This window comes from Diplotaxodon limnothrissa, linkage group LG13 (assembly GCF_057381915.1).
Source record: "Diplotaxodon limnothrissa isolate DT_005_m linkage group LG13, D_limnothrissa_male_GT1.1, whole genome shotgun sequence".
NCBI classification, from domain to species: domain Eukaryota; kingdom Metazoa; phylum Chordata; class Actinopteri; order Cichliformes; family Cichlidae; genus Diplotaxodon; species Diplotaxodon limnothrissa.
Genome location: NC_140608.1, coordinates 6,135,152 through 6,163,149, shown reverse-complemented (window position 1 = coordinate 6,163,149; position 27,998 = coordinate 6,135,152). Strand labels below are relative to the sequence as shown.

Sequence of the window (27,998 nt, the reverse complement as noted above, 5' to 3'; positions counted from 1 at the left end):
TTATTAACATTAAACATTTGCAATGAATTTGAATTATCAATAACTGAAACTCAACTATCGGCACTCAAGTACCAGTTCTGTAATCAAGTATTGTCAGCTGAGAAGGAAGAAATTCAACTGTAGTGGCCTCAGCTGCAGGTCATTTTCCATAAGTTACTTGTACTGGCACTGGTGTCTTGGGAAAAATCCATCTTGTCTCACTTAACCCATTTTTTAACTAATGCTGTGTTCTGGTAATTTGACAGCATACATGCCACTGCAAACAGTTGGTTGATATTATAAACATGTGACATGGTAATGATGCTATCAAAAAGTTTGTTCTGTTTGATCCTCCTAATGACTCGCTCCACATGTACCCTGAGTCTGGCTATGGCCTGCGTCTCCTTAACCTGGTATGCTGGCATCTGCTTCTGCTTAGATAGAAAAGGTGGGCAGTACACTTTGCATTTACAACAATCAGTGATTAGGAAGCCCTTATCTACCATCACTGCCATGTCTTCAGTCAACTTCTCAGCAATGCCTGATTGTTTGAATAGTTCCTTGTCACTAACCGAACCAGCATACAGATTAGAGATGAATGTCACTGGACCATGTGGAGCTATGCCAACCAGGGCTTTCATCGTACAGTGGGATTTGTACGAAGAGTACATTTCACTTTGGAGAAGTGGTGAGGATGGTGTCTGACACCTCAGCTCTGTACAGTCATGGATCATCTGGGTGTCTGAGAAATCTTTGAATTCCTCAGGGAGGTAAGCTTGCACTTCTTCACGTGTAAGCCAGATGCACTGAGACCCCAGTGCAGTGGCAAGAAAATTTGTCCATGTTGCAATAATGCGGCTCACTGTGGACTGGTGTATGTTAAATCGGTGTGCCAGGTCCCTCTCCTTCAAACCAACTGACAGGAAAACCAGGAAAAGAAAAAACTCGTCAATTGGCTGTAGCAGCTGCCTCTGGAAGGTGAAAACAAAAGGGAAAATGTTACTCCTTAAGCTATGAACTAGTAAAATTATTCTTTTCTTGGCTAAATGTTTTGTAATGGTTAGGTATACCATACTGTACCATGGAGTAAACAATGAGGTGCTGTAGTGCACAGGTGTATGTATGTAAAGGATACTGAGTCTAGCATACATACACCTGTGTATGTATGCTACTGTACATAAAGTAATGTTATTGTACATAAATACAATAACATTACACCTCTAGTTCTAACTACCAACAAACCCATAACCTACTGTTGATGTGCGTGCAGGTGTCAACACTTCTTCGTTCCGATTGGCAGCTGACTTGGCTCTTGAAACCCGGATCATTTTATAGATGCAAGGCTCAATCAAAACCCAGAATGCCATCAAATGATCATAGCTTGGAAATCTATTCACGAGAGAGACATACATCATGTCAATCATTAATTAACATTACACACTGACATAAAAATAATGTGAACTGTGACAAATATGCTAATGGAATGCTGTATAAAATAGTCTGATTAAGAGTATTTGGTGTTGTATTTTACCTGTAGCATTAGGATATTGTTTAAATACTAAAGCATCTACATAAAACATACAATCAGCAGAGAAAAAGTAAATTTCTATTTTGTTTTCATTAAGACTGGAAAAACTTTCTAAATTTAACTGATGGTGACCTTGGTATATTTTAAACAGTTAGCTTGGATAGAACTTAGATGTACCTGGTATAGAATCGGATGTCAGTGTCGGAGCCAGCAAAACGCTGTAACCCAAATTCTCGCTGGACACGTAACTCCTGTATTTCCTTCCTCAGAGTCTCCACGTCTTCGGACAGGTCTTCTGCAGCTGATGCTGATATGTCCAATGCAGACGGCTCAGGGACTGAGCAGTAGTCATGATCTCTTGTAAGACTGTGCTCTTCTTGATCGTCAGGAGGAACTAGTTCAGGGCGTCGCTCCGTTCTCTCCCAAACACTACGCCGCGGTGGTTCAACTTTATAGCCATTCCACTCAAAAAGTGTTGGTACAGCACCTTTAATAAGCCGCCTTCGACCATCGAGGGTTGTTGGCTCTATGAGTTGATCACTGGCAAAGTGTCTGCAGCAGACCCTGGTGTGAGAGGTAATCGTGAAATGATCCCGGCGTATATTTACCAGCCATTGTCTTCTCAAGTCGGAATGGGTCGGAAAGGCATGAAAACTTAGTATGCCGTTAAATTTGGCTGAAGCTGAACAAAGTGGGACACAGCAATGCTCGGAGTATTTCTTCTCCTGTTTTTGAAAATGTTCTGTTTTAAATACTTTCCTTTTTATACTCATTCTGAAGCGACATTAGCATAGCTACCGATAGATAAGCAAACGTACCGGAAACGCACAAGCGGTACTATTTGGAAACGGAAATACGTCACATGCCCTAGTGCAAGTAGTCTTAGATCTTGTATGTTTAAACAACAGCAAATGGAACAAATCTGGTTATAATTATTTATACATTTTATCCCATTTCTGGTGTGTTTATCTTCAGGAGGTAAACAGAAAACTGTACAGTTATTTTGCTACTGCCGGGTCTTTCAAAGGTCAACAAATCCCCAAGGAAATATTCTTAGTAAGAAACTTTTCCTCCTCCTGTCAACAATAATGGATAGTGTTCTTTTTTCAGAGTAGATTTGCACCCAGAGGGGCTGTTTGGCTGATGAGGTAGAGATATTGCATTTCCTTTCACACTGTAATTGGTCAGCAATGCATGGGACAAAATTACATTTTGGCTTTGTGATTTCTCCAAAGGGCTGATTAATATTAACAAGCAAAACAGATTCTTTGATGTCAAACTTCATATTTGCATGTTGCACAGTTCAGGTGACCTGTATTTTCTTCTGAGTTATATCGGATGTTGAAATTCATGAGACCATAAATATTACCAAAAAGAAATTAAAAAAATTAGAGACAGCGAGAGAAACAAAACCACCTCCTTGTATATCTTTTGTTCTTTTCTTCTCATTCCTGTTTCTCGATTATATGAAAGTCAGAACTTCCGAGGTCATACTTCTTACATGTGTTCAATTCTCCTCTATCATCCAGTGACCCGCTGAGCTGGGCATTAAATCACTTCTGTCAGCCAGACGGCTAATAGGAGCCAAGGTTGAAGAACTTTGGCTGTGTTTCTGCAGTAGCGATGAAGAGCAGAAAATGTGCCTTTATAATTTAAGTGTTGTTGTTTTTTATTCTTTCTTGCAGTCTCAGCAGAAGTGCATTGTGATCTTTGCCTTGGTGTGCTGCTTTGCTGTATTGGTGGCCTTGATTTTCTCTGCCGTGGACATCTGGGGTGAAGACGAGGACGGGATCACAGAGGAGAACTGTAGCAAGGATTGCAGGTGAACACTGCTGATCTGTAAACACCCAGAGTGGTTTCCAAACTTTCTGCCTCATCACAAGTTAAAAGCTAAAGCTGATTTTTTTTTCTTTATTAGAATTGCAAGAAAATTATTTGCAAGAGGTCTGAAAAATTGGAGAAACTAAAAAAAATTAGGCTGAGAAACACTGCATTCTTTTATGTTGTGAATTATATCAGTAGTTTTTCATAATTATCACATTTTGACCCTTTTGACTTTTTGTCATAAGACCTTCAAGCATTTTTCCTTTCGCCTGTACTTCTCATTGTGTTTGTTCTATTGTATTACATTTCCCATTAGTCAATTATAATGGAAATCTGGTTTAAATTGATAATAAATAGATTTACAGAATTTAAAAGTTACATCAGTTTCCAATGTTTCCACTGATATCTATCTGTGCTGCATCAGCAAGGGTATAGATATCATAGTCGGGAAGTTTATTTATGTTTTAAAATTCAGTATGTGCACTGTTGACAGCATTGTAAGGTCACAGGATCTACAGTGAGCTCACAAATCAGGAATAAAGGCTTGCTGCAGCAAGTCCTACAGCCCTGAAATGACGTAGCATTTTTCACTTGTGATTCCCTCATCACAGAGTCAACAGGTTTTTAGGGTTGGGGTTCTAATTTTTTAAGGGCTTTTGATTGGATGCCTGAAACGAGCTCTGTATTTACACAAGCTTCAGAAAGATTAAAAAACAAACAAACAAACAAACATCTGCAACAAAACACAAAAGTAAATGCCGCTCTCCTGAACTTTGAAGCTTTTATGATATTTGGTAACAAGTAACTAAACAAGTCAACAGAAGTCAAGGACGTGGTCCAGGCTATTCAAAGCATCATGCCAAACACAGAAGTTTAGTGGTGGAGATCAAATTAAATCAATTAAAACATTTTATGATGATCATCAAAAAATGTAAACGTGGCATTTTTGTTTATTTCCCACTGAGCTTATTTTCTGATGTAGTCAAGGCGACTTACAAATTAGCATTTGAAATCAAATAAAAAGTAATATAAAAATAATACAATAAAATAAAAATCCCTGTGACATTCTACGCTGATATCACCAGGTGGCAGATGGAAATAACACACACAAAAAGAAACCTCAGAGCTGAATAAAATTTAACAAGCTGTAGTTTGAAAATGAGACATACAGTGATTCCTCTGTTTTTACAGGGTTTAATGTGGATAGCACCAAAATGCTGTACACTGCAGGCAGACTTTCAAACTAAAGAAGCATCAAAATCAAAAGTATCAAAATGGTCAATAGAAGTTTAACGAGACAAATGTGAAGACAACTGGAGGGAGACAAACAGCAAGCAAAACTAACACCGGACAAAATGAAACAAGAAATACAGACATTAATACTAACACTTAACAAGTAGGAGACAAGCGAATCCAAAGGAAAAATACTGAACATGGGTTCAAGAAGACTCATGAAGACAAAAAAAGACAAGACCAAAGAAGAAACAGATGGAGGATGAGTGAAGGAACTTCAGCTACTAATAACAGAAACAAAGCCATGAAGCAAAACAGGAATGAAATCATCCAAGATGGCACGGGAATTAAAAATAATAAATAAATGGAATAAATAAATAAATAAATAAGTAAATAATACAAATCAAAGCTCCAAACACCTGGAAATCAAAACCCAAGCAGCAGCTGAGACTCAAATAAGTAAGTGATTCAAAACTAGAGATCACTGAGATGTTTAGATGCAAGTAGACGTGCGAGATATAAGAAGAAGCAGTTAAGTACAACAAAGGAGCGAAGCATTTACTAAGAAATGAATATCTTTTGAGACTTCGGTTGACATGAGTTAAGTAGCTTCTCTTTTGCTTGTCTGGGCCTTGGCAACTGTAATAACCAACTGTCTGGAATTGTTTGCATTATAAGTGAGTTGACTGTTGCCTAAAGCACCAGAACATAACAAATGTCTATTCACTCCCCCACGGGTGTGAAATGATGACCAGGCTGTGCCTACAGTTAATTTAAACCAGACTTTAGCAAGTTTCTACAGTCTGTTCCAAGTTTTAAGATTATAGATCCCTAGACAAAAAAAGTGTAAAAGCCACTGCAGCACATCCTTGTAGTCCAGAGTAAAAATGGCTGATCAGCAGGCATCCAGCTGATACAGCAGTCCTTTTCTCCTGCTCGCCACTTCGTACTGGTTCCTCTCCATTAAACTCTTATTATTCAATTTAACATTCAGTCTTGAATTACTTCCTTCTTCTCTCTTTAAGTCTGTGTCCATTTACTCTCTCCCTCCTCTTCCTCCAATCAGCTATTAACAAGCCTTTAGAGAACTCTATCGGGCATCTATCTCTTCCACTCAAGGCTGAAAGTGTAGTCCCAACTTGTAAAGACAAATTGGACTCCCCTTCTCCTCTGAAGGGCCCCTAAAGCTAGTGGGTAGAATGAGAGATAAATATAAGGCCAGTGCAATGATTGAGGGACGGTGATCCAGGTGGAGGGAGAAAAAGAAAAAGTTATCAGGGTAGACTTGGAGCTTGAATCAGTGAGACACGAACAGATGTTGTTTGCTTGGCAGGCAAATTCCAGAAATGTGTGCTGTCAGACTTCTACGCGTGCACTGTTATTCACTTTGCATGAGCTTAGCGATGACGCTTTGACTGTGACATGCATCATTTTAAAGGACTACGAGATGTAATTAATGATTTCATAAAGCGATTTGCTCAAAGCAAGTCCCAATGCAAGGTCTGAAACATGATAAATCACTGTGAGTTTGACACATTCGTAATGGGGTTGCGGTGAGATTTGCTCATGCAAGCCCTTTACATTTCTAAAGCGAATTCATCAAAGCAAATGCATCTACGGCTCATACTTGCATGTCTTATATGGAAGGTTCACACTCTGAAAACGATCTAGTGATTAACTTAAAAAATGAAACTACTGAACAATCGAACAGAGCCAGGCAACCTCGATGCTGTGTAGCCATTACTCTCCTTTAACTAAAAACCCCCTTTGAGCTTCCAAATAACATGTCAGCAGCTTTTATTTGTGATGTTGTAATTTTGACTTGTCAGCTGTTTGTTTTGTTATGTAGATTTCCTTTTACTCTGCTTTGGCCTCCATCATGAATGATGCTAATTCTTGCATCCAAAGAACAGGGTGGGATGAGATGGGAGTTGCTGCCACTCTGTGTCCTCGCTGACGCAGATAGTTGCTTCATGTTTTCCTGGCAGTATAATCAAACACATAATTAATTTGATTTATACTACCTCTTCCGATGATAAACAGTGTAATCTACAACTGCACTGAAGCTTGAAGCCTCTTAGGTATACAACAATGTGCATGTGTGTTGCTTTGTTGTTGGAACAAAGTGGGAGCATTAATTTTCCTCTCATCTCATCGCATCCAAATGCGGGTCTGATCCATCCCTGGTGTACGTCTATAATTGCTTCACGTAAGACAGCTAATAAGGAGGTTAGTATTGATCCATCAGCTACTGTGGAAATGCAGAAAGTACGCTTGAAGAACCACGCTTGCCTCATCCCTAAAATCAGACGCGTTTCAGATATCATTTACAGATAATCTGAATATGATGTATGGATCTAACAACATGGCATCGCCCATTGGTTTGAGGAGAGGACTAACACTTTTTTAGCTAAGGCTCTCAGGCTCGGTTAGCCATAAACTGTACTATAAATGCAATTCACAAAATCAAAATCATCTGTACTAAAGTTGTTATGAAGATAGAAACTACCCATAGAGGCCAAAAACATTTTGTACCTTACTAAAAACACAGTTTTCAAAACGTGCCATTTTAACATCAGAGTCTGTGGGGACTGACTCACTTTGAGACAGCCTCAAGCAGCCATGAGAATAAGTGTAACTTTCGGCATTTCCACACTGGCTTCATATTTCAAACCTCTCTGAAATATGAAGCCTTGAACAGACAAAGATTAAAAAGGTCACCATGAAGACAGATTAAATGGTGCATCATGGTGTGTAAAGGAGTACATCATATAGATCTCGTTTAAAGTTCATATATTGCAAACTGCTTAAAAGTTAATTAATTAAAAGTTTATTAATATAAATAAAAAATACATTTAAAATTCATTACTAAATGGAATCAGCTCAGTTTTAATTTCTTTTTAAAGTCCATGTCTAAGTTCTTAAATAAGCTGATTTAATGAATTTGAGAATTGGCATGCTCAAGCAACATCAAGTCTACAAAGTCTTGGTTTTAGCATGAAGTCTTTCAAGTCTGCTAGTTTCTATATCTCAATGCAACTGCCTCTAAAGTAGCTGCTGTCCAAACAACTAATTATTTGGGACTTTGGGAAAGTTAAATAGCGTGTACTTTCTGTGCACAGGAAAACTGTGAGTAACCATTTGAAACAATGGCAGATATACTGCCAATATACCGGTATATGGATATCCATTTTCAATTGGATCAGATTGGCTACTGTGATTGTTAATGTTAAGAAAACAGAGGAAAGCTCACTGGAAGCATCTTGGCAGCTGGGTTTCAGGCAGTAGGTTGAGTTGTCTACAAATCAAAGATTTGACTTGTCATGAAGTGCAGTTTGCAGATGTACATACAGCCTTCTTAGACCAAGACAACAGGGACACAGGAAGTAAAATGAGGCTCTAAATAGACATGGGAGGTAATCGGGGAGAGTGGAAACAACCTGTTAACAGAGCACAGAAGAAACTAATTAAGATAATAACTGAAAACTACTGACAAGGCACCAGAAATAGAGGACTAACAAAATAAAACAGGAAATAAAAGCAAGACACCCTAACAAGATGCTAGAGAGAATAAAACTCCCCAAAATAACATTAAAACCGACAGATCGTGACATGATGGTAAACGTAGCTATCAAGTCAGCACAGAAAGGAACACTCAGGGTTTGTGGGTCACTGATTTACTAGTTTGAGGTAAAAATAAGAGGGGAGCAATTTATTGTTACCTGCTGACAATTCCTGACATGACCCAAACCATTAAAAAACTTCAGATTTCCCTCTGGGCAAAGCTGGAAGAGGATGCAGTGAACCACGCAAAAGAGATGTAGAGCAGCAAGACAGAAAACTGATAAAAATATAAGCTAGTTTGTTTTCATTTCTTGTGCCACACATACTATACTATTTACCAAAGACATTAGCATCCATTTGAATTAAAATGTACACCAGAATAAAGAGTTTCAAGTATCATGTCCACTTTATCATTGCAAAGTCTTATCAGTTAAACACTAGCAAGCAAGCAACTTGTATTTAATTGGTGTTGCTATTTAGTATATAACAATATAAGAGGCAGTTTGTGTTGTGTGGCTTAATCGAGTGAAAACTGAATGATAACCTTTTTCAGCTCAAACCAGATTACGTTTAAACTTTCAGTGCTGCTCCTGCCTCCAGGGCACAAAATGCAGCGCTCAGCACAAATGGATTATCAGACATCAAAAACCTTAAATAGACCCTCGTCCCCAAAAATGAAAGGCTGAGCTAATTAAAAAATTACCTGAACCAATCAGCAACCAGTATCTGAAACACACAGGTATAAAATAAAGCTAGGTAGTAATTAGGCCAAACTGGCAATCAGTCCAGATCATTTTAGGTATGAAAAAGCATTTACTTTGTTTGTCTTTTTATTTTTTATTTTTTGCACATTTATCACACTTATGTTTCAGGTCATCAAACAAATGTTAATACTAGACAAATATACCACAAATAAATTCAAAATGCAGTTTTAAAATTATTATTTAATATTTAAAGTCTATCCAAACTTTTCTAGCCCTGTGTAAAAAATAAAAGTAATTGAACGTAATAACTGGTTGTGCCACCAAGTTTTTGTAATAACTGGGAATGAGTCTTTCAACATCTCTGCCAAGAACATTTAGCTCACTCCTCTTTGCAGCATTGTTTTAATTCATCCACACTGCAGGGTTTTTGAATATGAATAGTCTGTTTAAGGTCACACCAAAGCAAGTCAATACGATTTCATCCCAGACTTTGACTAGACCATTCCAAAACCTTCATTTTGTTTTGTTTTTTAGCCATTTGGGGATGGGTTTACTGGTATGTTTTGGATCATTGTCTTGCTGCATAAACCAAGTGAGCTTGAGCTTCAGGGCACAAACTAATGGCCCAAAAATGTCCTTCAGGATTTTCTGGTAGAGAACAAAATTCATCCATCAGTCAAACAAATCATTCAGGTCCTGAAGCAGCAAAGCGTCCCCAGGTCTGGCTGTAATCCGGCCTGTGTGTGGTTAATGAAATTGAACTCTGTTTTCCAAAAAATTGGATTAATCACAGTTAATTCATGATTTAACAAGGGGGACAATTACTTGGGGTAGAAGCAGGTTTGGATAACTTTTTTCCTTTAATAAAGTAATTCATCATTTAAAAAGGGTGTTTTGTATTTACTTGGCTTATCTTGTATAATATTAGAAAAACATTAACATGTAAACTTGTTAGTGTGACAAAAAAAAACAACTAAGAAATCAGGAAGGGAGCACTGTAAATTTAAATAAACATCCTAGCTGTGTTTACTGTGACAGGAGCGCTTTGGTTGTACCTGGTGAAAATAAAATGAACATCATGCAGGGAGCAGAGCAGCAGCAGCAGCTTCTGTGATACCCATATTAATGTCCTCGCTGCTGTGCACCCACTGCTCAGGGCATCTCGTGAGAGGGTGGATAATTTATATCAGATGTCAGGAATGACTCGGGCACACTGAGGTATATCAACATGCTCTTACTATAGGTGTGGATCAGCGGGCGCCTGCTGATAAAAGCATTTGCATGTAACAGATTTTATTACATACATTATGCCGACGTACGATGTATCCACTTTTTACTGTGCTGTATCTTTAACATGTGAAGATGCCAGTCTCAGCTCTGGCAGCCCTGTAACAGTGTGAAATGTATTCTTATGTTCAGCCCTTGTGGAGGAAAACATCGGGAAGGAGAGCATAATTTTAAGAGAATACGTTTTAGTGATCTAACTGCTCTCGCTTACAGCACTGAAACTGGAAATCCATTATCATTCAGAGTGTGAGATTTTACATTCAGACACCCTCGTTCTTCTTTCTGTGTCACTGCCTCGTGTATGCACACACACACTGTGAAGTTTACACCACTTAGGTATTGGCTGCTTGAGCTGAATCACACTCACAAGTGCACAGATGGGTAACAAAGGAGGGAACCAGCCGTGGACAACACAGACTGCATAAATCAATGAATCCTCTGCCGGAAGACACAACCGCTGCCTCTCTGCTTCCCTCACTTTTAATACCAAATCCTGTCTCGTTGTTTAAACTGGTCAGAGTGATTATTCATCATATCTCACAGCCACTAAAGTGGACTGAGAGGATTCCTTTCAGAATGAGATTACCCCTGTTCTTCCTCAATCTGTTTTCCTATCCATCTTTGTTTTCCTCATTGTGAGGTGTTTACTGTAGCTGTCCTAGTTTTTGCTGTCAATTTAGGACAAAGAGGGATACTCTACGTACACTGCGAGGTGCAACGCTGTATAATTTAATCACAGTTCCCTATATTCCTTTTCCAGTTCACTCACTCTCAGTGTCGAGTCCTCGAGCTCCGTGCATGGCAGAGCACAGAATACACATCGAATTAAATCCCTCAAAAGAAACTCAGCAAGTGCCACTGGTGTTGCTCTGCTTTATTAAACATTAACAGTTTTTCTCCATGTGGCGATATCAGCATGTCGAGGGAACGAATCCTACTGTTTGACCACTGTCAACTTTCCAAAACCCTGACTTTGTTTTATTTTAGCCAGGAATACATTTTCAAGCTGTGAACTGCAAACTGGCCTCTCGGTGTGATGCCACTACATTATCACCTGCAGCTCATACTCCCACCAGCATGCCCTTGAGTCCAGCTCCCGAGCTGTCACTTTTTTGCTGACCCTGTGTTCTGACTACTCTACATGCAGGCAGACATTTGAAAAACAAAAAGGTTAAATTAGGCTTTAACATAACAAATGATCGCGAATGGACAGGGAAACAATAATTAACTTTATCTGCTACAGTCCAAAATGAAACTAGATGAATGTAAATATGGAAAAGAGCAATAGTGATCTTTTATTTAATATTGCTGTTAGTGATTCTTTACATTCTACAGTTTTAAAAATATGTAGCCTATAAACGAACTAATTTTAAAAATATATATATTTCCACAGTTAAAATGTATCCATTTGGCATGAATTAGATTAATTTACACAAATACAGGTAAGAGTGAAAGTGGCGACTTAGCTTCAGGTACTCAAAGTAGGTCTATGTATACTAATCAGTTTGTTTTTCTGCACTTTGCATTGTTGGTTAGTAGAAATAATTTGAAAAGGTGAATAGCTTTTCATTTTGTAATTCTGTAATAATAAATGCAATACTTTTCATGTCAATAATAAAGTGTTACTCTAATGAAATGCAAAGTATTAGATACTCAGAGATTACTGCAGAGTCGTGTATTATATTACAGCATTACATCATTACAATATATTATTTACATCCTCTTAGTAATATTGATAAGCTGGTTTATACTTAATATTCGGCTTCACCTTTATTATAAAGCTTATACAGATGTTTTTTGTGTAATAATCACTCAAAAACAGCAACCTTTATTATCACACATTCTTTTTGAGTCACAAGTCACTGTATTCTATTTTAAACCATTCTGCTCCGCTCTAATAACCCTGTTCCACCAGTGCCAGCGCTCAATCTACAGCCGATTTCATGCATTTCCACTCAAAAAAGACTGGTAGCTGTGATGAAAAGCTTGTAACATCAAGGCGACACCAAACTGCCAGACCCAACCACTCACAGTTGCTCTGGGAAAGACTACCATAAGAAATTTACCAATGATTGGCACATGCACCACATAGTAACAGTACATAACAACTGGTATTAAAAACTAGCAAAAATGTGGGTTGTTTGTCAAAAGGCAGAAAAGCAAAACTGGCTTTGCAGCATTAGTGGATAGAAGGTGCAACAATTAGCCTAAAATAAAACAGTCAAACAAAAAAAGGAAGAAATTTCTTATCTTGCCCAAAATAAAATGAATCAATAAATGTGTCATTAATGTTAATCTTTTCCTTCCATCAACCTTTTCATGAGAGAATAGAGATAAAGCTCTGCACTCGTTTTAAATGTTTACAGTTTTGTTGTTGTTGTTCTTTTTACCAGCAAATGTGCTACTTTTAAATTCCACTACACCACTTTTCAGGATACACTGTATGTCATATGAGCTTTTATCATGTTATTTTACTCAAAGGAGCAAAGAAAAGCGTCTGGACTTCTTTAAGTTACTTGAAGACGTTTCACCTCTCATCCGAGAAGCTTCTTCAGTTCTAAGGTCAAATGGTGGAGAGTCCCAGATATAAACCTGAGCCAAGGTGTGAAACTGGGTGTGGGTCCCAATCAGCCAGGGTTTCGGGTGAGTTCATTGTGAAACCTGGCCCCACCTTATCATGCGAATTCCTGAGGTCAGATGGCCCAGGATGTGAGTGGGCGTTAAGGCGTCTGGGAAGGGATCTCAAAACTGGATTATAGATGGCAGAGAGTTGGTGTCGTAAACCACCGCCTCTGTTCAAAGATGGTCGCTCACAGTGGACATAGATGGCTTCTTTCACTCCTCTTTCAAACCATCTGTCCTCTCTGTCCAAAATGTGAACATTGGCATCCTCGAAAGAGTGTCCTTTGACCTTTAGATGCAGATGGACTGCTGAGTCTTGACCTGTGGCGGTGGTTCTTCTGTGTTGTGCCATGCGCTTGTGAAGTGGCTGTTTGGTCTCTCCAATGTAGAGGTCTGGGCATTCCTCGCTGCACTGTACAGCGTACACCACATTGTTAAGTCGTGTTTTGGCGTTTTGTCTTTCGGGTGAACCAGTTTTTGTCTGAGTGTGTTGCTGGGTCTGAAATGCACCGGGATGTCGTGCTTGGAGAAAACTCTCCTGAGTTTTTCTGATACACCGGCTACATAGGGGATGACAATGTTGTTGCGTCTGTCCTTCTTATCCTCCCTCGCTGGTGTCTGATCAGACACAGTTGAAGATCAGACACACCCAGTTTCACACCTTGGCTCAGGCGATTAAAGGATCATCAGGGGGTCCTTTTACCCCTCTGTGGGGGGATACTCCCACTAGGTTTATATCTGGGACTCTCCACCATTTGACCTTTGAACTGAAGAAGCTTCTCGGATGAGAGGTGAAACGTCTTCAAGTAACTTAAAGAAGTCCAGACGCTTTTCTTTGCAAGCTCCTTTGACTACGATGACCTGGGATGACTGAGAACCTTCACAGACATCATGTTATTTTACACTTTTCTGTTTCCACTGTGAATGGAGGCACTCATAAAAATAACAAGATTGGCATTGGTGCCTTAGAGAGTAGAGGAATTGTTTCTCAGCTGCAGTGTCAGCAGTTTGAGCCCTGGTCCTGGCCTCTGTGGTTATTGACTTCCTGTAATTTCCGGCATTTAATCACCCCCCTGGATAAACCACCAAAGTAATCAACAGTATATTTACCTTACAAATTCTTACTTTAATCCATTTTCTCACTTTTTTTTTTTTTTTTTTTTTTTTTTTTTTTTGGCCTGTCCCGTTTGGCTCTTTTGCCATCAGAATTGTTGTCTAAAGGCAAAGAAAGATGCCCAACGGATTTACTTTACCAAACTGACCATCCCAGCCTTGCCGTAATGGTCCATTTGATTCACCTTTTATTGTTTATTTTATTTTCACTTACTGAATACGGGACAGACTTGACTGGGGGAAAGAAGGGGAGAAAGAAAGAGGGAAAGAGAAACAGCTGAGAAGAGGGACGGGGGAGAAGGGCAAAAGACAAAAACCAACAGAACGGGCAGAGAAAAAAAAATGCATATATCAATCACCTGGATCACCTGCTGAGAAAGAAAAAAGAAAGCAAGCAGAAGAGAACAAGAGTAATAGAATAAACAACATCACAATGATATATGGGAATATGACAGTAAATACTAAATGTTAAACATTATTGTGCAGCACATAAGATCAACAGAACACAGTGTGCTTTGAGGTAGGAGCCAAAAAGGGTGTAGTTTGTGGGTGTGATCACCCGTGTGTACACCTGTGAGCATGGACGCGCTTGTTTTTTGTTTTTTTAAAAGGTTCCTTCATGTAATAATCTGCTAGAGGGTGTGGGGGGGCCACAGCCCCGTCCTCCAGGGCGTGAAGCAGGTGTGGAGGAGATCAAAACTCCAGACATCCAGAGGCCCCCAGAACACAAGAGACCAAGGAAGACCAACAGAGGGGCAGCTGCGCCACTGTCCCGGAAAGAGCTGAGGAGAGTCCCAGATGAGGGCTCACCCAGCAGCCGCGGAGCAGAAGCCAGGGGGAGTTGCAGTGACGCGCCCGTGAGCTCCGCCGGCAGCCAGCTGCGCCTGAGTGACCCCACCTCCGAAGTGGCCCGAGCGAGCCCCAGGCTCCAGGCCCCGATAAGCGGCCGCCAAGGAGTGAGCCGGTGTGTACCTGGACGCCCATCCCCGGACACAAAGAACCACCAACGCACCGATGTCTGAGGGGGTCCGCCACTGGCAGGGGAAGTGGTGGTAGGGGGAGATAGGCCTCCAAACCTTGGAGGGCCTGAGATGTCCCCAGAGAGGTGGCGCCTGACACCCAACCTGACATATAGACACAGACATACAGGCACACACAGATACAACATCCATTCCCACCCTCATGCTCTCATATGCACTCACTCCACACTCAACCAACGTGGAGACAGACATAAAGAGACGTTGTACACACGATCACACACCCCAAGCGTACTCTACAAACCGGGTCTAGGTGCCCCCGCCCCTGGAGGGGGGAACTGCACCCAGACCCAGGTGGTGTTTCCCTTTTCCCTGCGGTGGGGGGAGGCAGACCGCCCCGACTCCGCAGCAGCAGGAAGGCTCCACACTCCAGACCGCAGTCGGACGGCCAACTCCTCCTCCTAGTCCTAGCCCCCCTGCTCCAGCAGGTCGCAGAGAACGGGGGTGAGAGAAGACTCCGAACCTCCCTCCACCCGCTCATTGTAGTGTTGATGCATGTGTGTTCTAAGGTGCATTTAAAACCCAGGAGGGCTTGGAGCTACCTGCCAGAGAGCAGCAGGTAAGCGCATGGTCCCTCCTGCTAGCCCTCAATGTCTACGTGTATTTAAAATTGAGAGGTGGGCAACGATGCCAGGGGTGGGGTGTACACCCTGATGGTACTTTTGGACCCCCAAGATCCTATATGTATGTGTAATGAGAGTGTGAGTAATGTGAATGTCTAAGTTGTGGGATAAAATTGAGGCAGAGGCAGCCAGAAGGGGACAGAGGGGGGGGTAGCCTCCTCTGCACCCTGGTGACATACCCCTACTCCAAGGCCCTGCATGTGTGGGTGGTTGTGGTGGAGCGGGAAGAGGGAGGCAGCTGGAGATGGGGAGGGAAGGAAGGGAGGGGCAAGTGACCCCTCCCTGGGGCCAGCTCCCCCGCTGACCCCAGTAGGCACCCCCATACTCCGCGACCCGCCAGGGAAAGGGGGCCCAGGCCCATCCAGACCGGGCCCAGTGCAGCAGCGCCGCCCGGCCCCACAGAGCCCGGGACAGTCCACCCAACCCCACCACAGAGAAAACTGCACCCACCCCACCATCCACTCATCTTCCAGACTACATTTTCTCACTTAAGTGCATAAAGGTCGTGTGCAGAAGTGGTTCTGCTAGCTTCCTGGACAACATTTATTTCATAGACCTAATCAACCTAGGTGCAGCCGAATTGATAGCTAAGCTGTTTACCCTCGAGGAAAATAGCCGCTCCCCCTCTTTGTATTTCCCTCTTTTGAAATCCAATTGTCATAAATCGATGTCTGCCATTAAAGAAACGCAGAGAGAAAGTAGTGGAGCTTGGTAATGGCTTGGTTCCGAGTGGCTGCAGATCTAGGCCTGGCTTCCACAGCTAATTCAGTCTGTTTACTCCAGTGCTAATGCCTTTATTATTTTTGTCAGGATATCTGAAAATGACAACTGCTGAGTCACTGGATGATATATACAAAAGAAAAACACAATCACAGAGTACATTTTCCCCATCATTCAACTTTGTGCTAAGGGTTTACAAGAAAAGGAAATAACCTGGTGCCACTCAATCAGATCATTTAAAGGATGAATTGCCTCTGTACATGACATCATTATACATTCTGTTTGCTGCAGCTATAGTATGCAGTCTAACCCCAGACTGCTGATCTTTACATTAAATGCACCATGTGACCACACAGGGCGTAGTGTATAATAGAAACCACTGACAATACAGCAAAAAATGTCATTTTTCCCTGACTAGCTGTAATTGAATCTACATATCTGACAACTCTGCATATCAGCCTTCAATTATTCTCAACCCCTGCCAGAGGCAACCTGTACACAATTTAATGAAGCTTAATAGAATCTAAGGGGCCTATGTAGTCTCAAAATCTTTCTCTCATTAAGCTAACGATCCAGAGAGAGGAAGAAGGCTGAAGTAAGCTAATTTGTCACAGAGAAGGAGTATAACCTTATTTCACTACCACAAGATCTCCCATTGATGTGCACCCATAATTGCTTTGTGAAAGAGCATAAGCCCCGCATTAATTTCACATCCATTTTCCCATTAACAGGGTTCTGTGACCATCCAAATGATGCTTTTGTGACTTTGTGCGTCTGTTATCAAGCAGTTCCTACATAAATATGTATGTTTTTCTTTCCATTTCACAGAGTCGTGCTCGTGGAGAACATCCCAGAAGACATTTCCTTCTTAAACAACAGCACGTCCCACCTCCCCCTCTCCATAGGGCTGTACAACCTACTGAACCAAGCTATCCGGGTCGTAGAGATAGTTTCCCCGCAGTGGCTCCTTAACTCCTCTGATAATGAATCCAGTTTCCAGCCTGCTGCCCGACAGGTAAAAATAGAGCAAATCAACAGGGATTTAATTCTGCAAGAGTAGTATTTACATTTTATGCCTGTGACGTTTTCTCTCTCTCTCTCTGTGTTAGTCTGTATAAACTGGTGAAAGACAAAGTTGGTTCCTTAAATACATTAAAGGTTCAATAAAATCAAGATCCTGATTTTAAACCTCATAAGTAAAAGGACATTTACACAGAGAAAAATGCTACTGTAAATTATATGTTATCCAAATCTGATAACATCAGATTTTATGCTTATAAGAGTTGATCAGCGAGCTTATTTTTACTACTTTACATGTACTCAGTCCGTTTTACATTTTTAAATTTAAGCAGATGACTGTGTTTATAATCTTGTGGGTTATTGAATAATTTGACTGTTTGGCCTTTTTAAACACTTGCATTGCTAAATACATTTACTGGATACATTTTCTTTAAAAAGAAAAATTCTTTCAGAAAACAAGATGATTACAAAGAAATGTTTTTTAATATTTTTCTGTGCTTTTTGTAAAACAGAATTTGATATTCAAGTATAACAACAATAATTATATTTTAGCATTAAACATATCATTTTGATTAAAGAGATTGTGCTTACTGATAGATTAACAAAATGTCCTAAGCATAACATGTAAAGGGTGTCAACCAAAAAACTTCTGTTTTGTAGGGGTGATGATAGAATATATCTTTATTATTAATCATTGTATTTGTTCTTTGTGCAACATTTATTTAAATTTATGGGCTTTAATCTATGTTTGTGCGTCTTTCAAAAATGTTACTGATGTTATTTTGCTTTTTATCCAACTCCCATTACTCCTAGAGTCACTCTGTGTTTATGCAGTTGGTGCTAATCAGCTGCTCTGATGCTCTGTTCTGTGAATCATCCTGTTGAACTGGAAGTGTAGCTTTATGCAATATCCATCCATCCATGTTCCTAACCACTTTTAGGAGGCTAGAACTTGTCCGCACTGACACTGGGTGAGAGATGGGAGTACCAGTCCATCACAGGGCTGACACACACAGGCAAACACATCTTATTTAGAATCACCACTTAACCTAGCATCAGCCATGTGTTTGGACTGTTACAGAAAGTGTGTTTGATAAACATTTACAAGTAAAACAGTAAATCAAATCATGAAAAAGTACAATATTTCCTGCTGATAATTACACATTCATATTGGACTGGGTGAATGTTATTGACCATCGTGTGTGTGTGTGTGTGTGTGTGTGTGTGTGTGTGTGTGTGTGTGTGTACAGCCTGGCAAAACACATGATTCATAAAAAATTGAATATGTCAGAATTAATGAAACCCTGAGGCTGATGGTCAGAAACGGATTGCACCTTTCAGTCCCCTCAGGCCAGAGAGGAGCTAATGCTCTTTCAGTCTGCACCAACCTAAAAATTTTACAACATGTTCAATTAAAAATTGAACATGCTGTATATGAAATTTAAAATGTAATGTTCTGTAAAAGGGCAAGCTTCACTGCATGCAGGTGGAAGTGCTCTGCTTTCTTCTTCAAATTGTGAACATCTGTGTGGCTACAACAGGCATAAAGCTAATAATCCTGGAGACACAGTGTGGGTATTTACAAACCATCACTGAAAAGAATATCTGTCAGTCCTGCAAACAGGGTGGGAACCAATAGCTTATAGATTTTGAGCTAGAAAGCATTCTGTACCTGGATCCTTAGTTTGTCTCCCGTCTGTCTGATCCGTTTGATTATATTAGTACATATTTCCTGTCTGTCTACAATGCACTAAATCCCAGAAATAAAGTTAAGTCAAAAGAAATAGATTTTTAAGAGCCATCCACTTAATTTTCTTCCCCTTATCCAATTCAAGGTTGCGGTTGGGGGGTTGCATTTGGACCAGTCTGTTGTAGGGGTGACATAGATAACCATTTTTAAAACCAATCCTTAAAATTGAAAATTGGAAAATATTGCATTTATCTACCTTTTTCCACTACACTCTTGGCAAACATCTTTAAATCTCTGTGTCAGTATAGTGGTACGAGGTCACTTACACATTACAAGAGCTACTCGGCAAACAGAGCCCATGTCACGAAGCTCCCAGTGCACAGTTTTGTGCTGATGTTAATGCCAAAGTAGGTTAGGAACTTTGCAGGTATTGAGTCAGCAGAGCATTGGTGACTTTTAAACCCTACGCACCACCGATTTAACTTTACTTAGTGCCCCATTTTATGGCTCTGCTGTGTTGTTCCTAAATACTTCCACTTTGCAATAATTTCACTTACAGTTGATTGCAAATTATATGGCAGAGAAGAAATTTCACAGACTGATTTGCTGCAATTGTAGCACCCTATTATCAGTATCATACTTGAATTCAGTGAGCTCTTTAGGATAAACCCATTTTTAAGAATGTTTCTAAGTCATACTGTGTTTCTGAGGAGACCTGAATTCAAAGATTGAGAGGTGTGGCCCAATAATTTTGTCCATATAGTGTGATATGGAACATACATTTTCTAGCAAAAATGTGAACTTCCCAAACTCAAACTGATAAAGACACCATTGAACAGACTGAAAATAATCCTCTGGAGCCATAGAAGGTGTTATAATGTTGTTTTTAAAGCCTGGGCAGTACTCGATGTAATGCATTAACAGGGCTTAAAGTGTAAAATCAAATATGTCTCATTTAAATTGTAAAACACAGTTTTAATACATCGTGAAATAACAACTTCCCTAGTGTACATCAGGATCTGAGTGTAGAAATGGAGCCAAATTGACCAAATTTGCATCTCAACTGTAGCTTTTAGCTCTTATTTAAAATGCTCCTGTCTTCATTTGTGTCCTGTAATGTGTGTTCAGTGATCACTAAAGAGAAACTAATGAAGGATGAGTAATTTTCCTTGTATCACCAAAGGTACTTAATGAAAGGAGTCCCTCACAGTATCTTGTACTCTGGGTGGATTTCAGGTCGGTTTTATGAAGGAAAACTTAATGAAACTGGAAATTAATCTTCATATCAAGTGTAATATATTGTTAGTTTGCTCGTTTCTAAATGACATGAGATGAATGCATGTAAATTATGTCAAACAGGTTGCTTTTTATTTTGTGTTACAGCAATAACATGCATCGTTTGTGGGTTTGTAAAATTTGTGCTTCTAAATATGCACAGAAGGTTACATGTTTTTGGATAGTTACAGTGATCAGAGGTAGTCATCACTGGAAAACCATAAGAGGCATATAAATATTTTTCTAAATAAGACTCCAAAAGAAAAATAGAGATTACAGTAGCTGCCTGCAGACGAGTGCTTTGAAAAAAAATGAATGGGACACAAATAGCACATTTATCACTTATGATAGTACTTGAATGTAAAAAATTTAAGCACTTAGTCTGAACTCTGTGTATCTGATTATACTGCATGGATTTCATGTAACAGTCTTGCTTTGCTGGTTTGTGTCCTCTAGGGCAGGGCTCTGCTGTCCAGCCTGCAGGGACTGAAAGCAAGAGGAATTCAGCTGAAAATCTCAACTGGAATAGCTAACTCAACTGAGCTCACTAAACTCAGTAATCACACCTAGCTCTTACTTTCATTGCTTTATATGTTATGACATAACACATAAGATGTTATGTTGTGTTTAGATCTGACTGTTCAGCCCTTTGCTCCCCCTGGTCACATTTTCAGTCTTTCAGTCTCTCACCATCTTTCCTATCCCCTGTCTCTATTTGTATGGCTTCTGGCAGATTTGTCTTTATCCTCCTCCATGTCTCACATGTAACTCCCTTTTCTCTCCATCTCTAGATGCTGAGGTTCACTATATTAACATGGCAGCTCTGACCAAAGGCAACCTTCACTCCTCCTTCTGGGTGGTCGACAGGAAACATTTCTACATCGGCAGTGCCAGCATGGACTGGAGATCTCTGGCCACCGTACTGCCACCATACTTTACAATACCCACAGAAATACTTACAGAGACTTTGGAGAAAAATCAACCAAATTTTACTTCTGTGATTTCTGAGGCAGGATAGTAACACAAATTATTGAAATTTGGTATTGTTAATGTAAAGTTCTCGTAATGATCTATTGGATCGAACTTTACATTTCGCAAGGTATGAGCCAGTATAGCTTAAAAACAGCATTGTTGACGAAACAAGAATATTCAGATTTAATGTATTTGTAGAGTGCTGTGCAAATATTATAGGCACCAAGAGGGAAGCTAGAATGTTTTTTAATGAATACACAAATAGTTTTATTCGTCTAACTGTACACAAATTCATTCTGTTCAATTTTATTTATATTGCATCGACTCACGCCACCAGTTGCCTCAATGCAGGAATTAGAAAGAAATACTGAATCATACCAACATTTAGTGTGAAAACTCTTAAGTTCTTTTAGAACTTAAACACCTAAAACATTTTGAAAGTGCTGTATATACACTCACCAGGCACTTCATTATGTACACTTTCTTAACTGTTTGTTACTGCAGCCAATCACATGGCAGCTACCCAGTGCATTTAGGCATGTAGATAAGATCAAGACAACCTGCTGAAGTTCGAGCCGCTCTGCGATGTCGATATAGAATAAGAGGAATGAAGAATCCTTCCACAGTCTTGCTGAATCTGTGCCACAAAGAACTAAAGCAACTGTTGAAGGCAAAAGGGGGTTCAACTATATCTGTGTAGATGTTTCTGTAGGTCCAAGTGTTACTAGCAAAGTGTACCTAACAGAGAACAATAGTTAGCACACAGTCAGTTTATATCTGTGTATATGTTTTTGTGAGCGCAGGAGGTGGCGTCCAAAAATAGAGAATCCAGAATCTTTCATCTGTTTTTCAAAGGTAGACAGCTCATTAAAGTGTGAGACCGTTTGTTAGTGAGGGCCTTAATTTAGGAAGATGAACTGCAAGGAGCACAAGGTAACTATTCAAAAGTATTTGTCAGGTCAGCATGTTTGATGCATTCTCAGCCAGGCTTATATTGATGCTACATTGTATTTAAATTAGACCACAAAACAAACAGACTGACATTGTTCTTTTCCTTCCTTATTTCTGTAGATATCTATGAAAATAGGTTATGGACTAGATTTTTAGTCTATTGAGGAGTGCATATATTCGCGTTTTTTTTAAAAAGACAATGGCAAGAGTTTAGTAACACATGAGCTGCAAGAGAAGAATTTATTAGAAATGCTTTACTCATATGAACACTGCTGGGTTGTGTAGAATGACAGAAAGAAAAGGTGACTCCAAGAACTGCATGGTGAGAATCAAAAAAATGACAAGTGCCACTTTGAAATGGTACTGAGAGCAAAAAAGAAGATCAGGAACAGAAAGGCTCACTGCGGCATATTTACATTCCCTGCTGTTTTTGTCAGGATAGACTAAGGCTTGGAATTGAATTAGGCATGCGGACAATATGGCCTGACGTGGAAATATCAGAGAAATGTGTGTGTATGTAGATGAATGCATAAAAGTGTTAAAACAGTAAAACAGGTTAATATTAGTTGGAAGGTAAATGTTGATGGAGATGATAGGCAAAGGCTGATTCAAATAACTAAAGGCAAAAATGAAGATATACATCTTTAATTATGTAAATGCTGCCGGTTTCAATTGTTGTTTTGCTCTACAAAATGTGTTTGTTTATTTTTTTGTTTGTTTTTTAGAGGAAGGAGCTGGGTGTGTTGGTGTACAACTGCAGCTGTCTGGCTCTGGACCTCCACAAAGTGTTCAGTCTCTACTGGGGTCTCCAGTATAAAGACTTTATTCCCTCCTTCTGGTCCAAGCGCCTATTTGCTGTATCCAACAGAGACACGCCACTGAATCTCACAATCAATGGCACAAAAGCCTTGGCCTATGTTTCTGTAAGTAACATTTAAAGTATTAGTTTGCATTATAAATGAATTAATTCATTGGTTCATGTAGCAAACACACACTTTTTGGAGTCCAAAACCCCAACTTTTGGTAAATTACAATACATATTTGCTGAAATTAGACATAAATATAAGTGCGTGCAGTACACATTAGTGTAAAAGCTGCCTGCAGTGGTGGCGACAGCTTAGGAGAGGGAACGTTAATTTTTCATAGAGTCCTCTGCAGGATGCTGTGTCTTTCAGTGTCCTTATCTTCTTGGACAAGAGTGATGGTGATCCAGCAGAAAAAAAATGTTGATTCGGCTAAGCTGTCCATTTCAGTAATATTAAAATGAACACAAAAAGCACACTCAAGCACACACTCTGAGTTAATCATTCATAGGGTACAGTGCCTGTCAGCAAGGAAGTTAAAACTGAAACTTTAATCCTCTCTTATTCACACAACGAGAAACCCTGATGCTCATTTACAATGATAATAACGAGGAAAGCTCAGTCAGTTATTATGATTATAACAGCTTTAATGATCACAGTGGCAACTCTGTAGTTTACGAAGATTCCTGTGGTAATAATTATCTGTTTACACAATGCTCTTGTGATCACTGTTGTGTGTATCTTTAAAGAGGAGTACGCAACACCAACATTCCCTAATTCTCTGTTGACAGAGCTCACCGGATGTTTTCATTCCCAAACATCGCAGCAGTGATCTGGAAGCTATTGCCAGGGTCATCCAAGAAGCCAACCATTTCATATATATCTCCATTACTGATTACCTGCCCCTCATCGGCAGAAACACCAGCAGGTTAGAGCAAATATGCTGCCGCACAGTGACTTGGCAGGCATTTATCACCAGTGGCTTGAGTGCAGTGTTTAAACTGCGTATGTGCCGGACCAGCTGCATGCCTAATTCTGCGTGTATTTGTATCCGTGCCAAGGTACTGGTCGCGTATCGACAGCCTTATAAGAGAGGCTCTGATCCTGAGGAATGTACGAGTCCGTCTGCTGATAAGTTGCTCGGAAAAGACTCATCCGCTAACTTTCAACTTCATCTGGTCCCTGAGGAGTCTGTGCATGGAGCAGGCCAACTGCTCACTAGAAGCTGTAAGTTCAGGGCCAATATGCACTATTTTCATCTCTACAGATACTCTTTATCAAAGCTCACTGCATAACTGTGCATGTGTGTGTACGTGTGTGCAGAAATTCTTCAACCCCAGGGGCCAGAGGGATGTCAGTCTCGAAGGAATAAACCACAACAGGTTTATGGTTACAGACAGAGCCATTTATTTAGGTGAGCTCATCGACTAGACTTTATGACTGTGGCCTATATGTCTGCTCACTTTATGCCTATGACCTATTTTTAGTGGACCTAAAGGAATACTTCCTCTTTTGTTTTCTTTCTGACAGTGAGAATAAAAGATCAATATGATGAGGAAATTTGCCTAACACAGATGAAAAAAATATACAAGGGGAAATGACTGTACTGGCACTCTAAGGTCAAAAACACTATAATCAGATGTTCAGAGGTTAATTATATGTGTGCTTCATTTGTTTAAGCTTTATCACTAACCAGGAAAACAACCCTAAATACAAATTAAAATAATTTAGTGATAATGAAGCAACAAGCTAGGCCAGACACTGTGATTTGGGGAAAGCCTCGCTGAGGATCTGCTGCATCTCGTAACCCTGGCAAGTTCACCTGATACCTTTGCTAGAGGCAGGAGGGAGGGTGTTGCACAAAACTAGAGCAAATGTACGTATGGTGCAAGTATGAACAGTGTTTGAGGCATGTGGTCCAGTCTCTGAAATTCAGCTAAATCATCTCCAAAATCTGGATGTTGATCCATTTTTATGGAAAACAATAACCAGACAGTGAGCATCCGAGACAGGAAAGTCCGTGGCACCCATCGACTGAATATAAAAACCTAATGTAGCCACTGTATCATCAACAAAATCGATTTGTGTAGTCCTGTTTTGAACTCTCGACTTGAGTGTTTTGACCATCGCCATACTGGTAACCAAACTTAGCGAAGATTATCCTGCTTTGCTGCCTGTTCTACTTACTACGGGAGCACACGTTACAAAATGAACAACCTTTTCTTTGAGATGCTCCCTTTAGTGGTCACCACTGCCGCCATCTCACCCTATCCCTACCATCCTCTTCTATCGCTCCAGCCCTCTGCATGTCCTCCTTCACCACATCCATGAACCTCCTGTGTGGTCTTCCTCTTTTCCTCCTGCCTGGCAGCTCCATCTTCAGCATCCTTTCTCTAGTATATTCACTATCACTCTTCTGCACTATACAAATCATCTCAACCTTGCCTCCCTAACTTCCCTCTGATAAGTATAAAAATAAGAATAACTTTTTTGATCCAAGAGGGAAATTCATGTCTGACATAGCTCATCTGCTATTTGTATAAGAACTGAAAAGCCTGACGGATGTTTTTTTGTTCCATAAAGATTTTATAATGTAGGTGCTCAGAGTTGTTCAGGATGGCTTCTAACATCTTTAGTGTGTATCCTTCCTCCACCTCCTTCAGCATGTCCAGTCTGGCTCCAATAACAGAGCCAGCTTTCCTCCAGCCTTCTTGCCTCCTTGTTCCTGATGCTGCCTCACCAGCAGGCTGCAGCACAGAACAGCACACTTGCCACCACAGACTGATAGAACATCTGCAGCATTGTACTAAAGATGCAGTTTTCTTAACAAAAAGAGGTGACTTTGCCCCTTTGCAAATTAGACTCTTCCCTATTCAGGGAAGTGTCTAATTTGTTGTCTAGGTGATGTACTCATTTCTAATCTTTTGCCTCCTGCCTTTTTATTTGTGCCACTCTCTTCAAACTATAGCAGTTCTCACTACTGCTATGTAAACCTTCCTTTACCTTACCCTCATGCTGCTCCTGTCACATATCACCCCACTCAAGGAGACTCTCCCTGCTGGAAAGTGAAGAGAATGCAGGTTGAATATACAGACCTAAAACCCACAAGTTATATCAATCATCACTGTCCGGTTGCAAATGAGTTCATCGTACAATTTCCACTTTGATTTACAATCTATAAACTCAGATATGCTTTTCAGTTCTTCAGTTCCATCTACAAGTTACCCAAAACTGCGATGTCATTTGTGTTTCTCACTGTGGTCTATTTCCTGACAGGTAATCTTGACTGGGAGGGGGATGAGTTTACCTTTAATGCAGGAGCAGGCCTTGTGATCAGTAAGCTAGAAGATATCGACGACAGGAACTTCACCGTCGTGGAGCAGTTACAGGCTGCGTTTGAGCGGGACTGGTTTTCACACTACACCATCCCCCTGCAGGCTAATAAATTCCTGGTTTGCAACAAGCACCAGATCAAACCAATGGTGTTACTCAAAGCCAGCCAGCTACGCAATGGACCACTGCCTATTCAGAAAGGGCAGCATAATAAAGGATCTATACTACCAAGAAATCATCACAAAGTTGTTGGACAGACACCGGACGAAACAAGGCACCGTAACGACAGACTGAGCAAACTTACTCGACAAGGCACTGCTAGTGGGTTAGTGCCAGTTATGGACAACTACCAAGAGAGGAGTCAAATGAAAATGAGTCGCTTTGACCAAAAACAGGTAGAAATAAAAGGTAACGCCGACAATCCAATGGAAGTACCCAGTCAGTCCGCTGAGAGCAGTGGTGGCAGAGAGATCGCCAATGGATTTGTGTGACCACAAAAATCATGTTTGAAGAACTTCTTTCCTCCAGTGGCATTGGACTTCCAACACTGGGTCTTTGTAGCAGTTTATTATTGTGATTTTATAGAAAGACACTTTTCAAATTTAGGTATCTGGTTTGCAGGACTTGATAAAAGGAAGAACTCAGGAAGGAAAGTAAATGCTCCACAGCAGGCTGGCACTTTTGATTCTTTACAAATGAAACCAAATCATTTTGGTTTAGAATTCTGATTAATAGGCTAATAATATTTTACAACCTTACAACTTATATATTATTTTTTGTCCTTGTTTAGATCTCCCAGGAAAGGAAATAAATTGCACTGATTGCCTAAATATTGTATGTCACTTAAGCTAACATTCATAATTAATCACCCTTTAAAAGGAGGGATAACAGCTGCATGTGAAGAGGCAGGAGGCACGTTAGCATATGTAGCTACAGTCGCTACATCTGGCATTCAGAATTCACCACACACAGGTTACCACACACCTTAAGCTGTTGCAGATCTCTAACTGCCTCTGTGCTCTCAATGGTCTTGAATATGTTAGCCTAAAGTAAACAGGTTTATGCTTTTCCCATAGTATTCACTCACACCAGAACATTATTTAAATTGCAAAATTCTTAAAAACAACAATTAAGCAGAGACTGAAATAAAAGTTTAATCGGCTTCCTGGAAACAAACAGCTTCATGTGGCTGAGCCAAGTAATGTATTGATCTCTAATTGTAAGCATTAGTTGTTTTAGAAAAAAAAGCTGATGAAGTGGGCCTTTTAAGGGATTGCTCAAACCATGTCCACCATGTTTTATTTCCATTTCCAGAAGTATGAATATGGGTGCATTGTTCCACTGCATGACTGAATTAGATGATGCATTTGATGGCTTAGCATCCTCCATCAGCCACTACTTTCAATAAAGCAAGCTGTGGTTTTTTATGGTGGAAGGAGGGGGAGCTAATGATCCAGAAGGGTCTTAAAAGATCATTATCGATAACCATAAACAAATCCTGGGATTAGAGGTGGATTGCATGGATATCTGTAGTATCCTTTCAAACCCAGCATTGTGACTTATTGAACACATACTGAAGTAGCGTTAAGACGAAAGGGGCCAGAGGGTCTCTGCTGTCAACCAAATCAATACAATGAATTTTTAACAGAGCTTGACAGAGGCAGTTGCTGTATTTTAACCTCAAGGACATGTTGGCCTGTAATGTCATGCCTGTGACAGA

The 27,998-nt window shown here is 40.2% G+C and overlaps 2 protein-coding genes across 4 annotated transcripts in view; one reads left to right on the top strand and one right to left on the bottom strand.

The window, feature by feature from the left end:
* Window positions 1-26,769, top strand: part of LOC146619747 (inactive phospholipase D5) — an 83,202-nt gene extending 56,433 nt beyond the window's left edge. Inside the window, exons 2-10 of one of the 3 annotated variants that reach the window (XM_085369103.1) lie at window positions 3,193-3,329; window positions 17,063-17,249; window positions 20,676-20,775; window positions 21,011-21,138; window positions 22,868-23,065; window positions 23,737-23,857; window positions 23,967-24,172; window positions 24,269-24,359; window positions 26,222-26,769. In XM_085369103.1, the coding sequence (XP_085225229.1) occupies window positions 3,193-3,329; window positions 17,063-17,249; window positions 20,676-20,775; window positions 21,011-21,138; window positions 22,868-23,065; window positions 23,737-23,857; window positions 23,967-24,172; window positions 24,269-24,359; window positions 26,222-26,769 (1,716 nt within the window). Of the gene's footprint in view, window positions 1-3,192; window positions 3,330-17,062; window positions 17,250-20,675; window positions 20,785-21,010; window positions 21,139-22,867; window positions 23,066-23,736; window positions 23,874-23,966; window positions 24,173-24,268; window positions 24,360-26,221 lie in introns of all 3 variants that reach the window. The other 2 variants (XM_085369105.1, XM_085369104.1) reach the window with 2 other exon arrangements.
* On the bottom strand, window positions 27-2,370 carry LOC146619748 (uncharacterized). Its single transcript, XM_085369069.1, has 3 exons — window positions 1,685-2,370; window positions 1,233-1,368; window positions 27-950 (listed from the first exon to the last, which is right to left on the bottom strand). Exons 1-3 carry the CDS (start codon window positions 2,278-2,280, stop codon window positions 198-200), a joined length of 1,485 nt encoding a protein of 494 aa, XP_085225195.1. The 5' UTR covers window positions 2,281-2,370; the 3' UTR covers window positions 27-197.
* Window positions 26,770-27,998: the final 1,229 nt, after the last annotated feature.

Coding starts and splice junctions, on each gene's coding strand:
- LOC146619748 (XM_085369069.1), bottom strand. CDS start 2,280: ATGAGTATAAAAAGGAAAGTATTTAAAACAGAACATTTTCAAAAACAG. Junction 1,369..1,684: donor GACATCCGATTCTATACCAG/GTACATCTAAGT, acceptor TCTCGTGAATAG/ATTTCCAAGCTATGATCATT. Junction 951..1,232: donor CACCTGCACGCACATCAACA/GTAGGTTATGGG, acceptor TTCACCTTCCAG/AGGCAGCTGCTACAGCCAAT.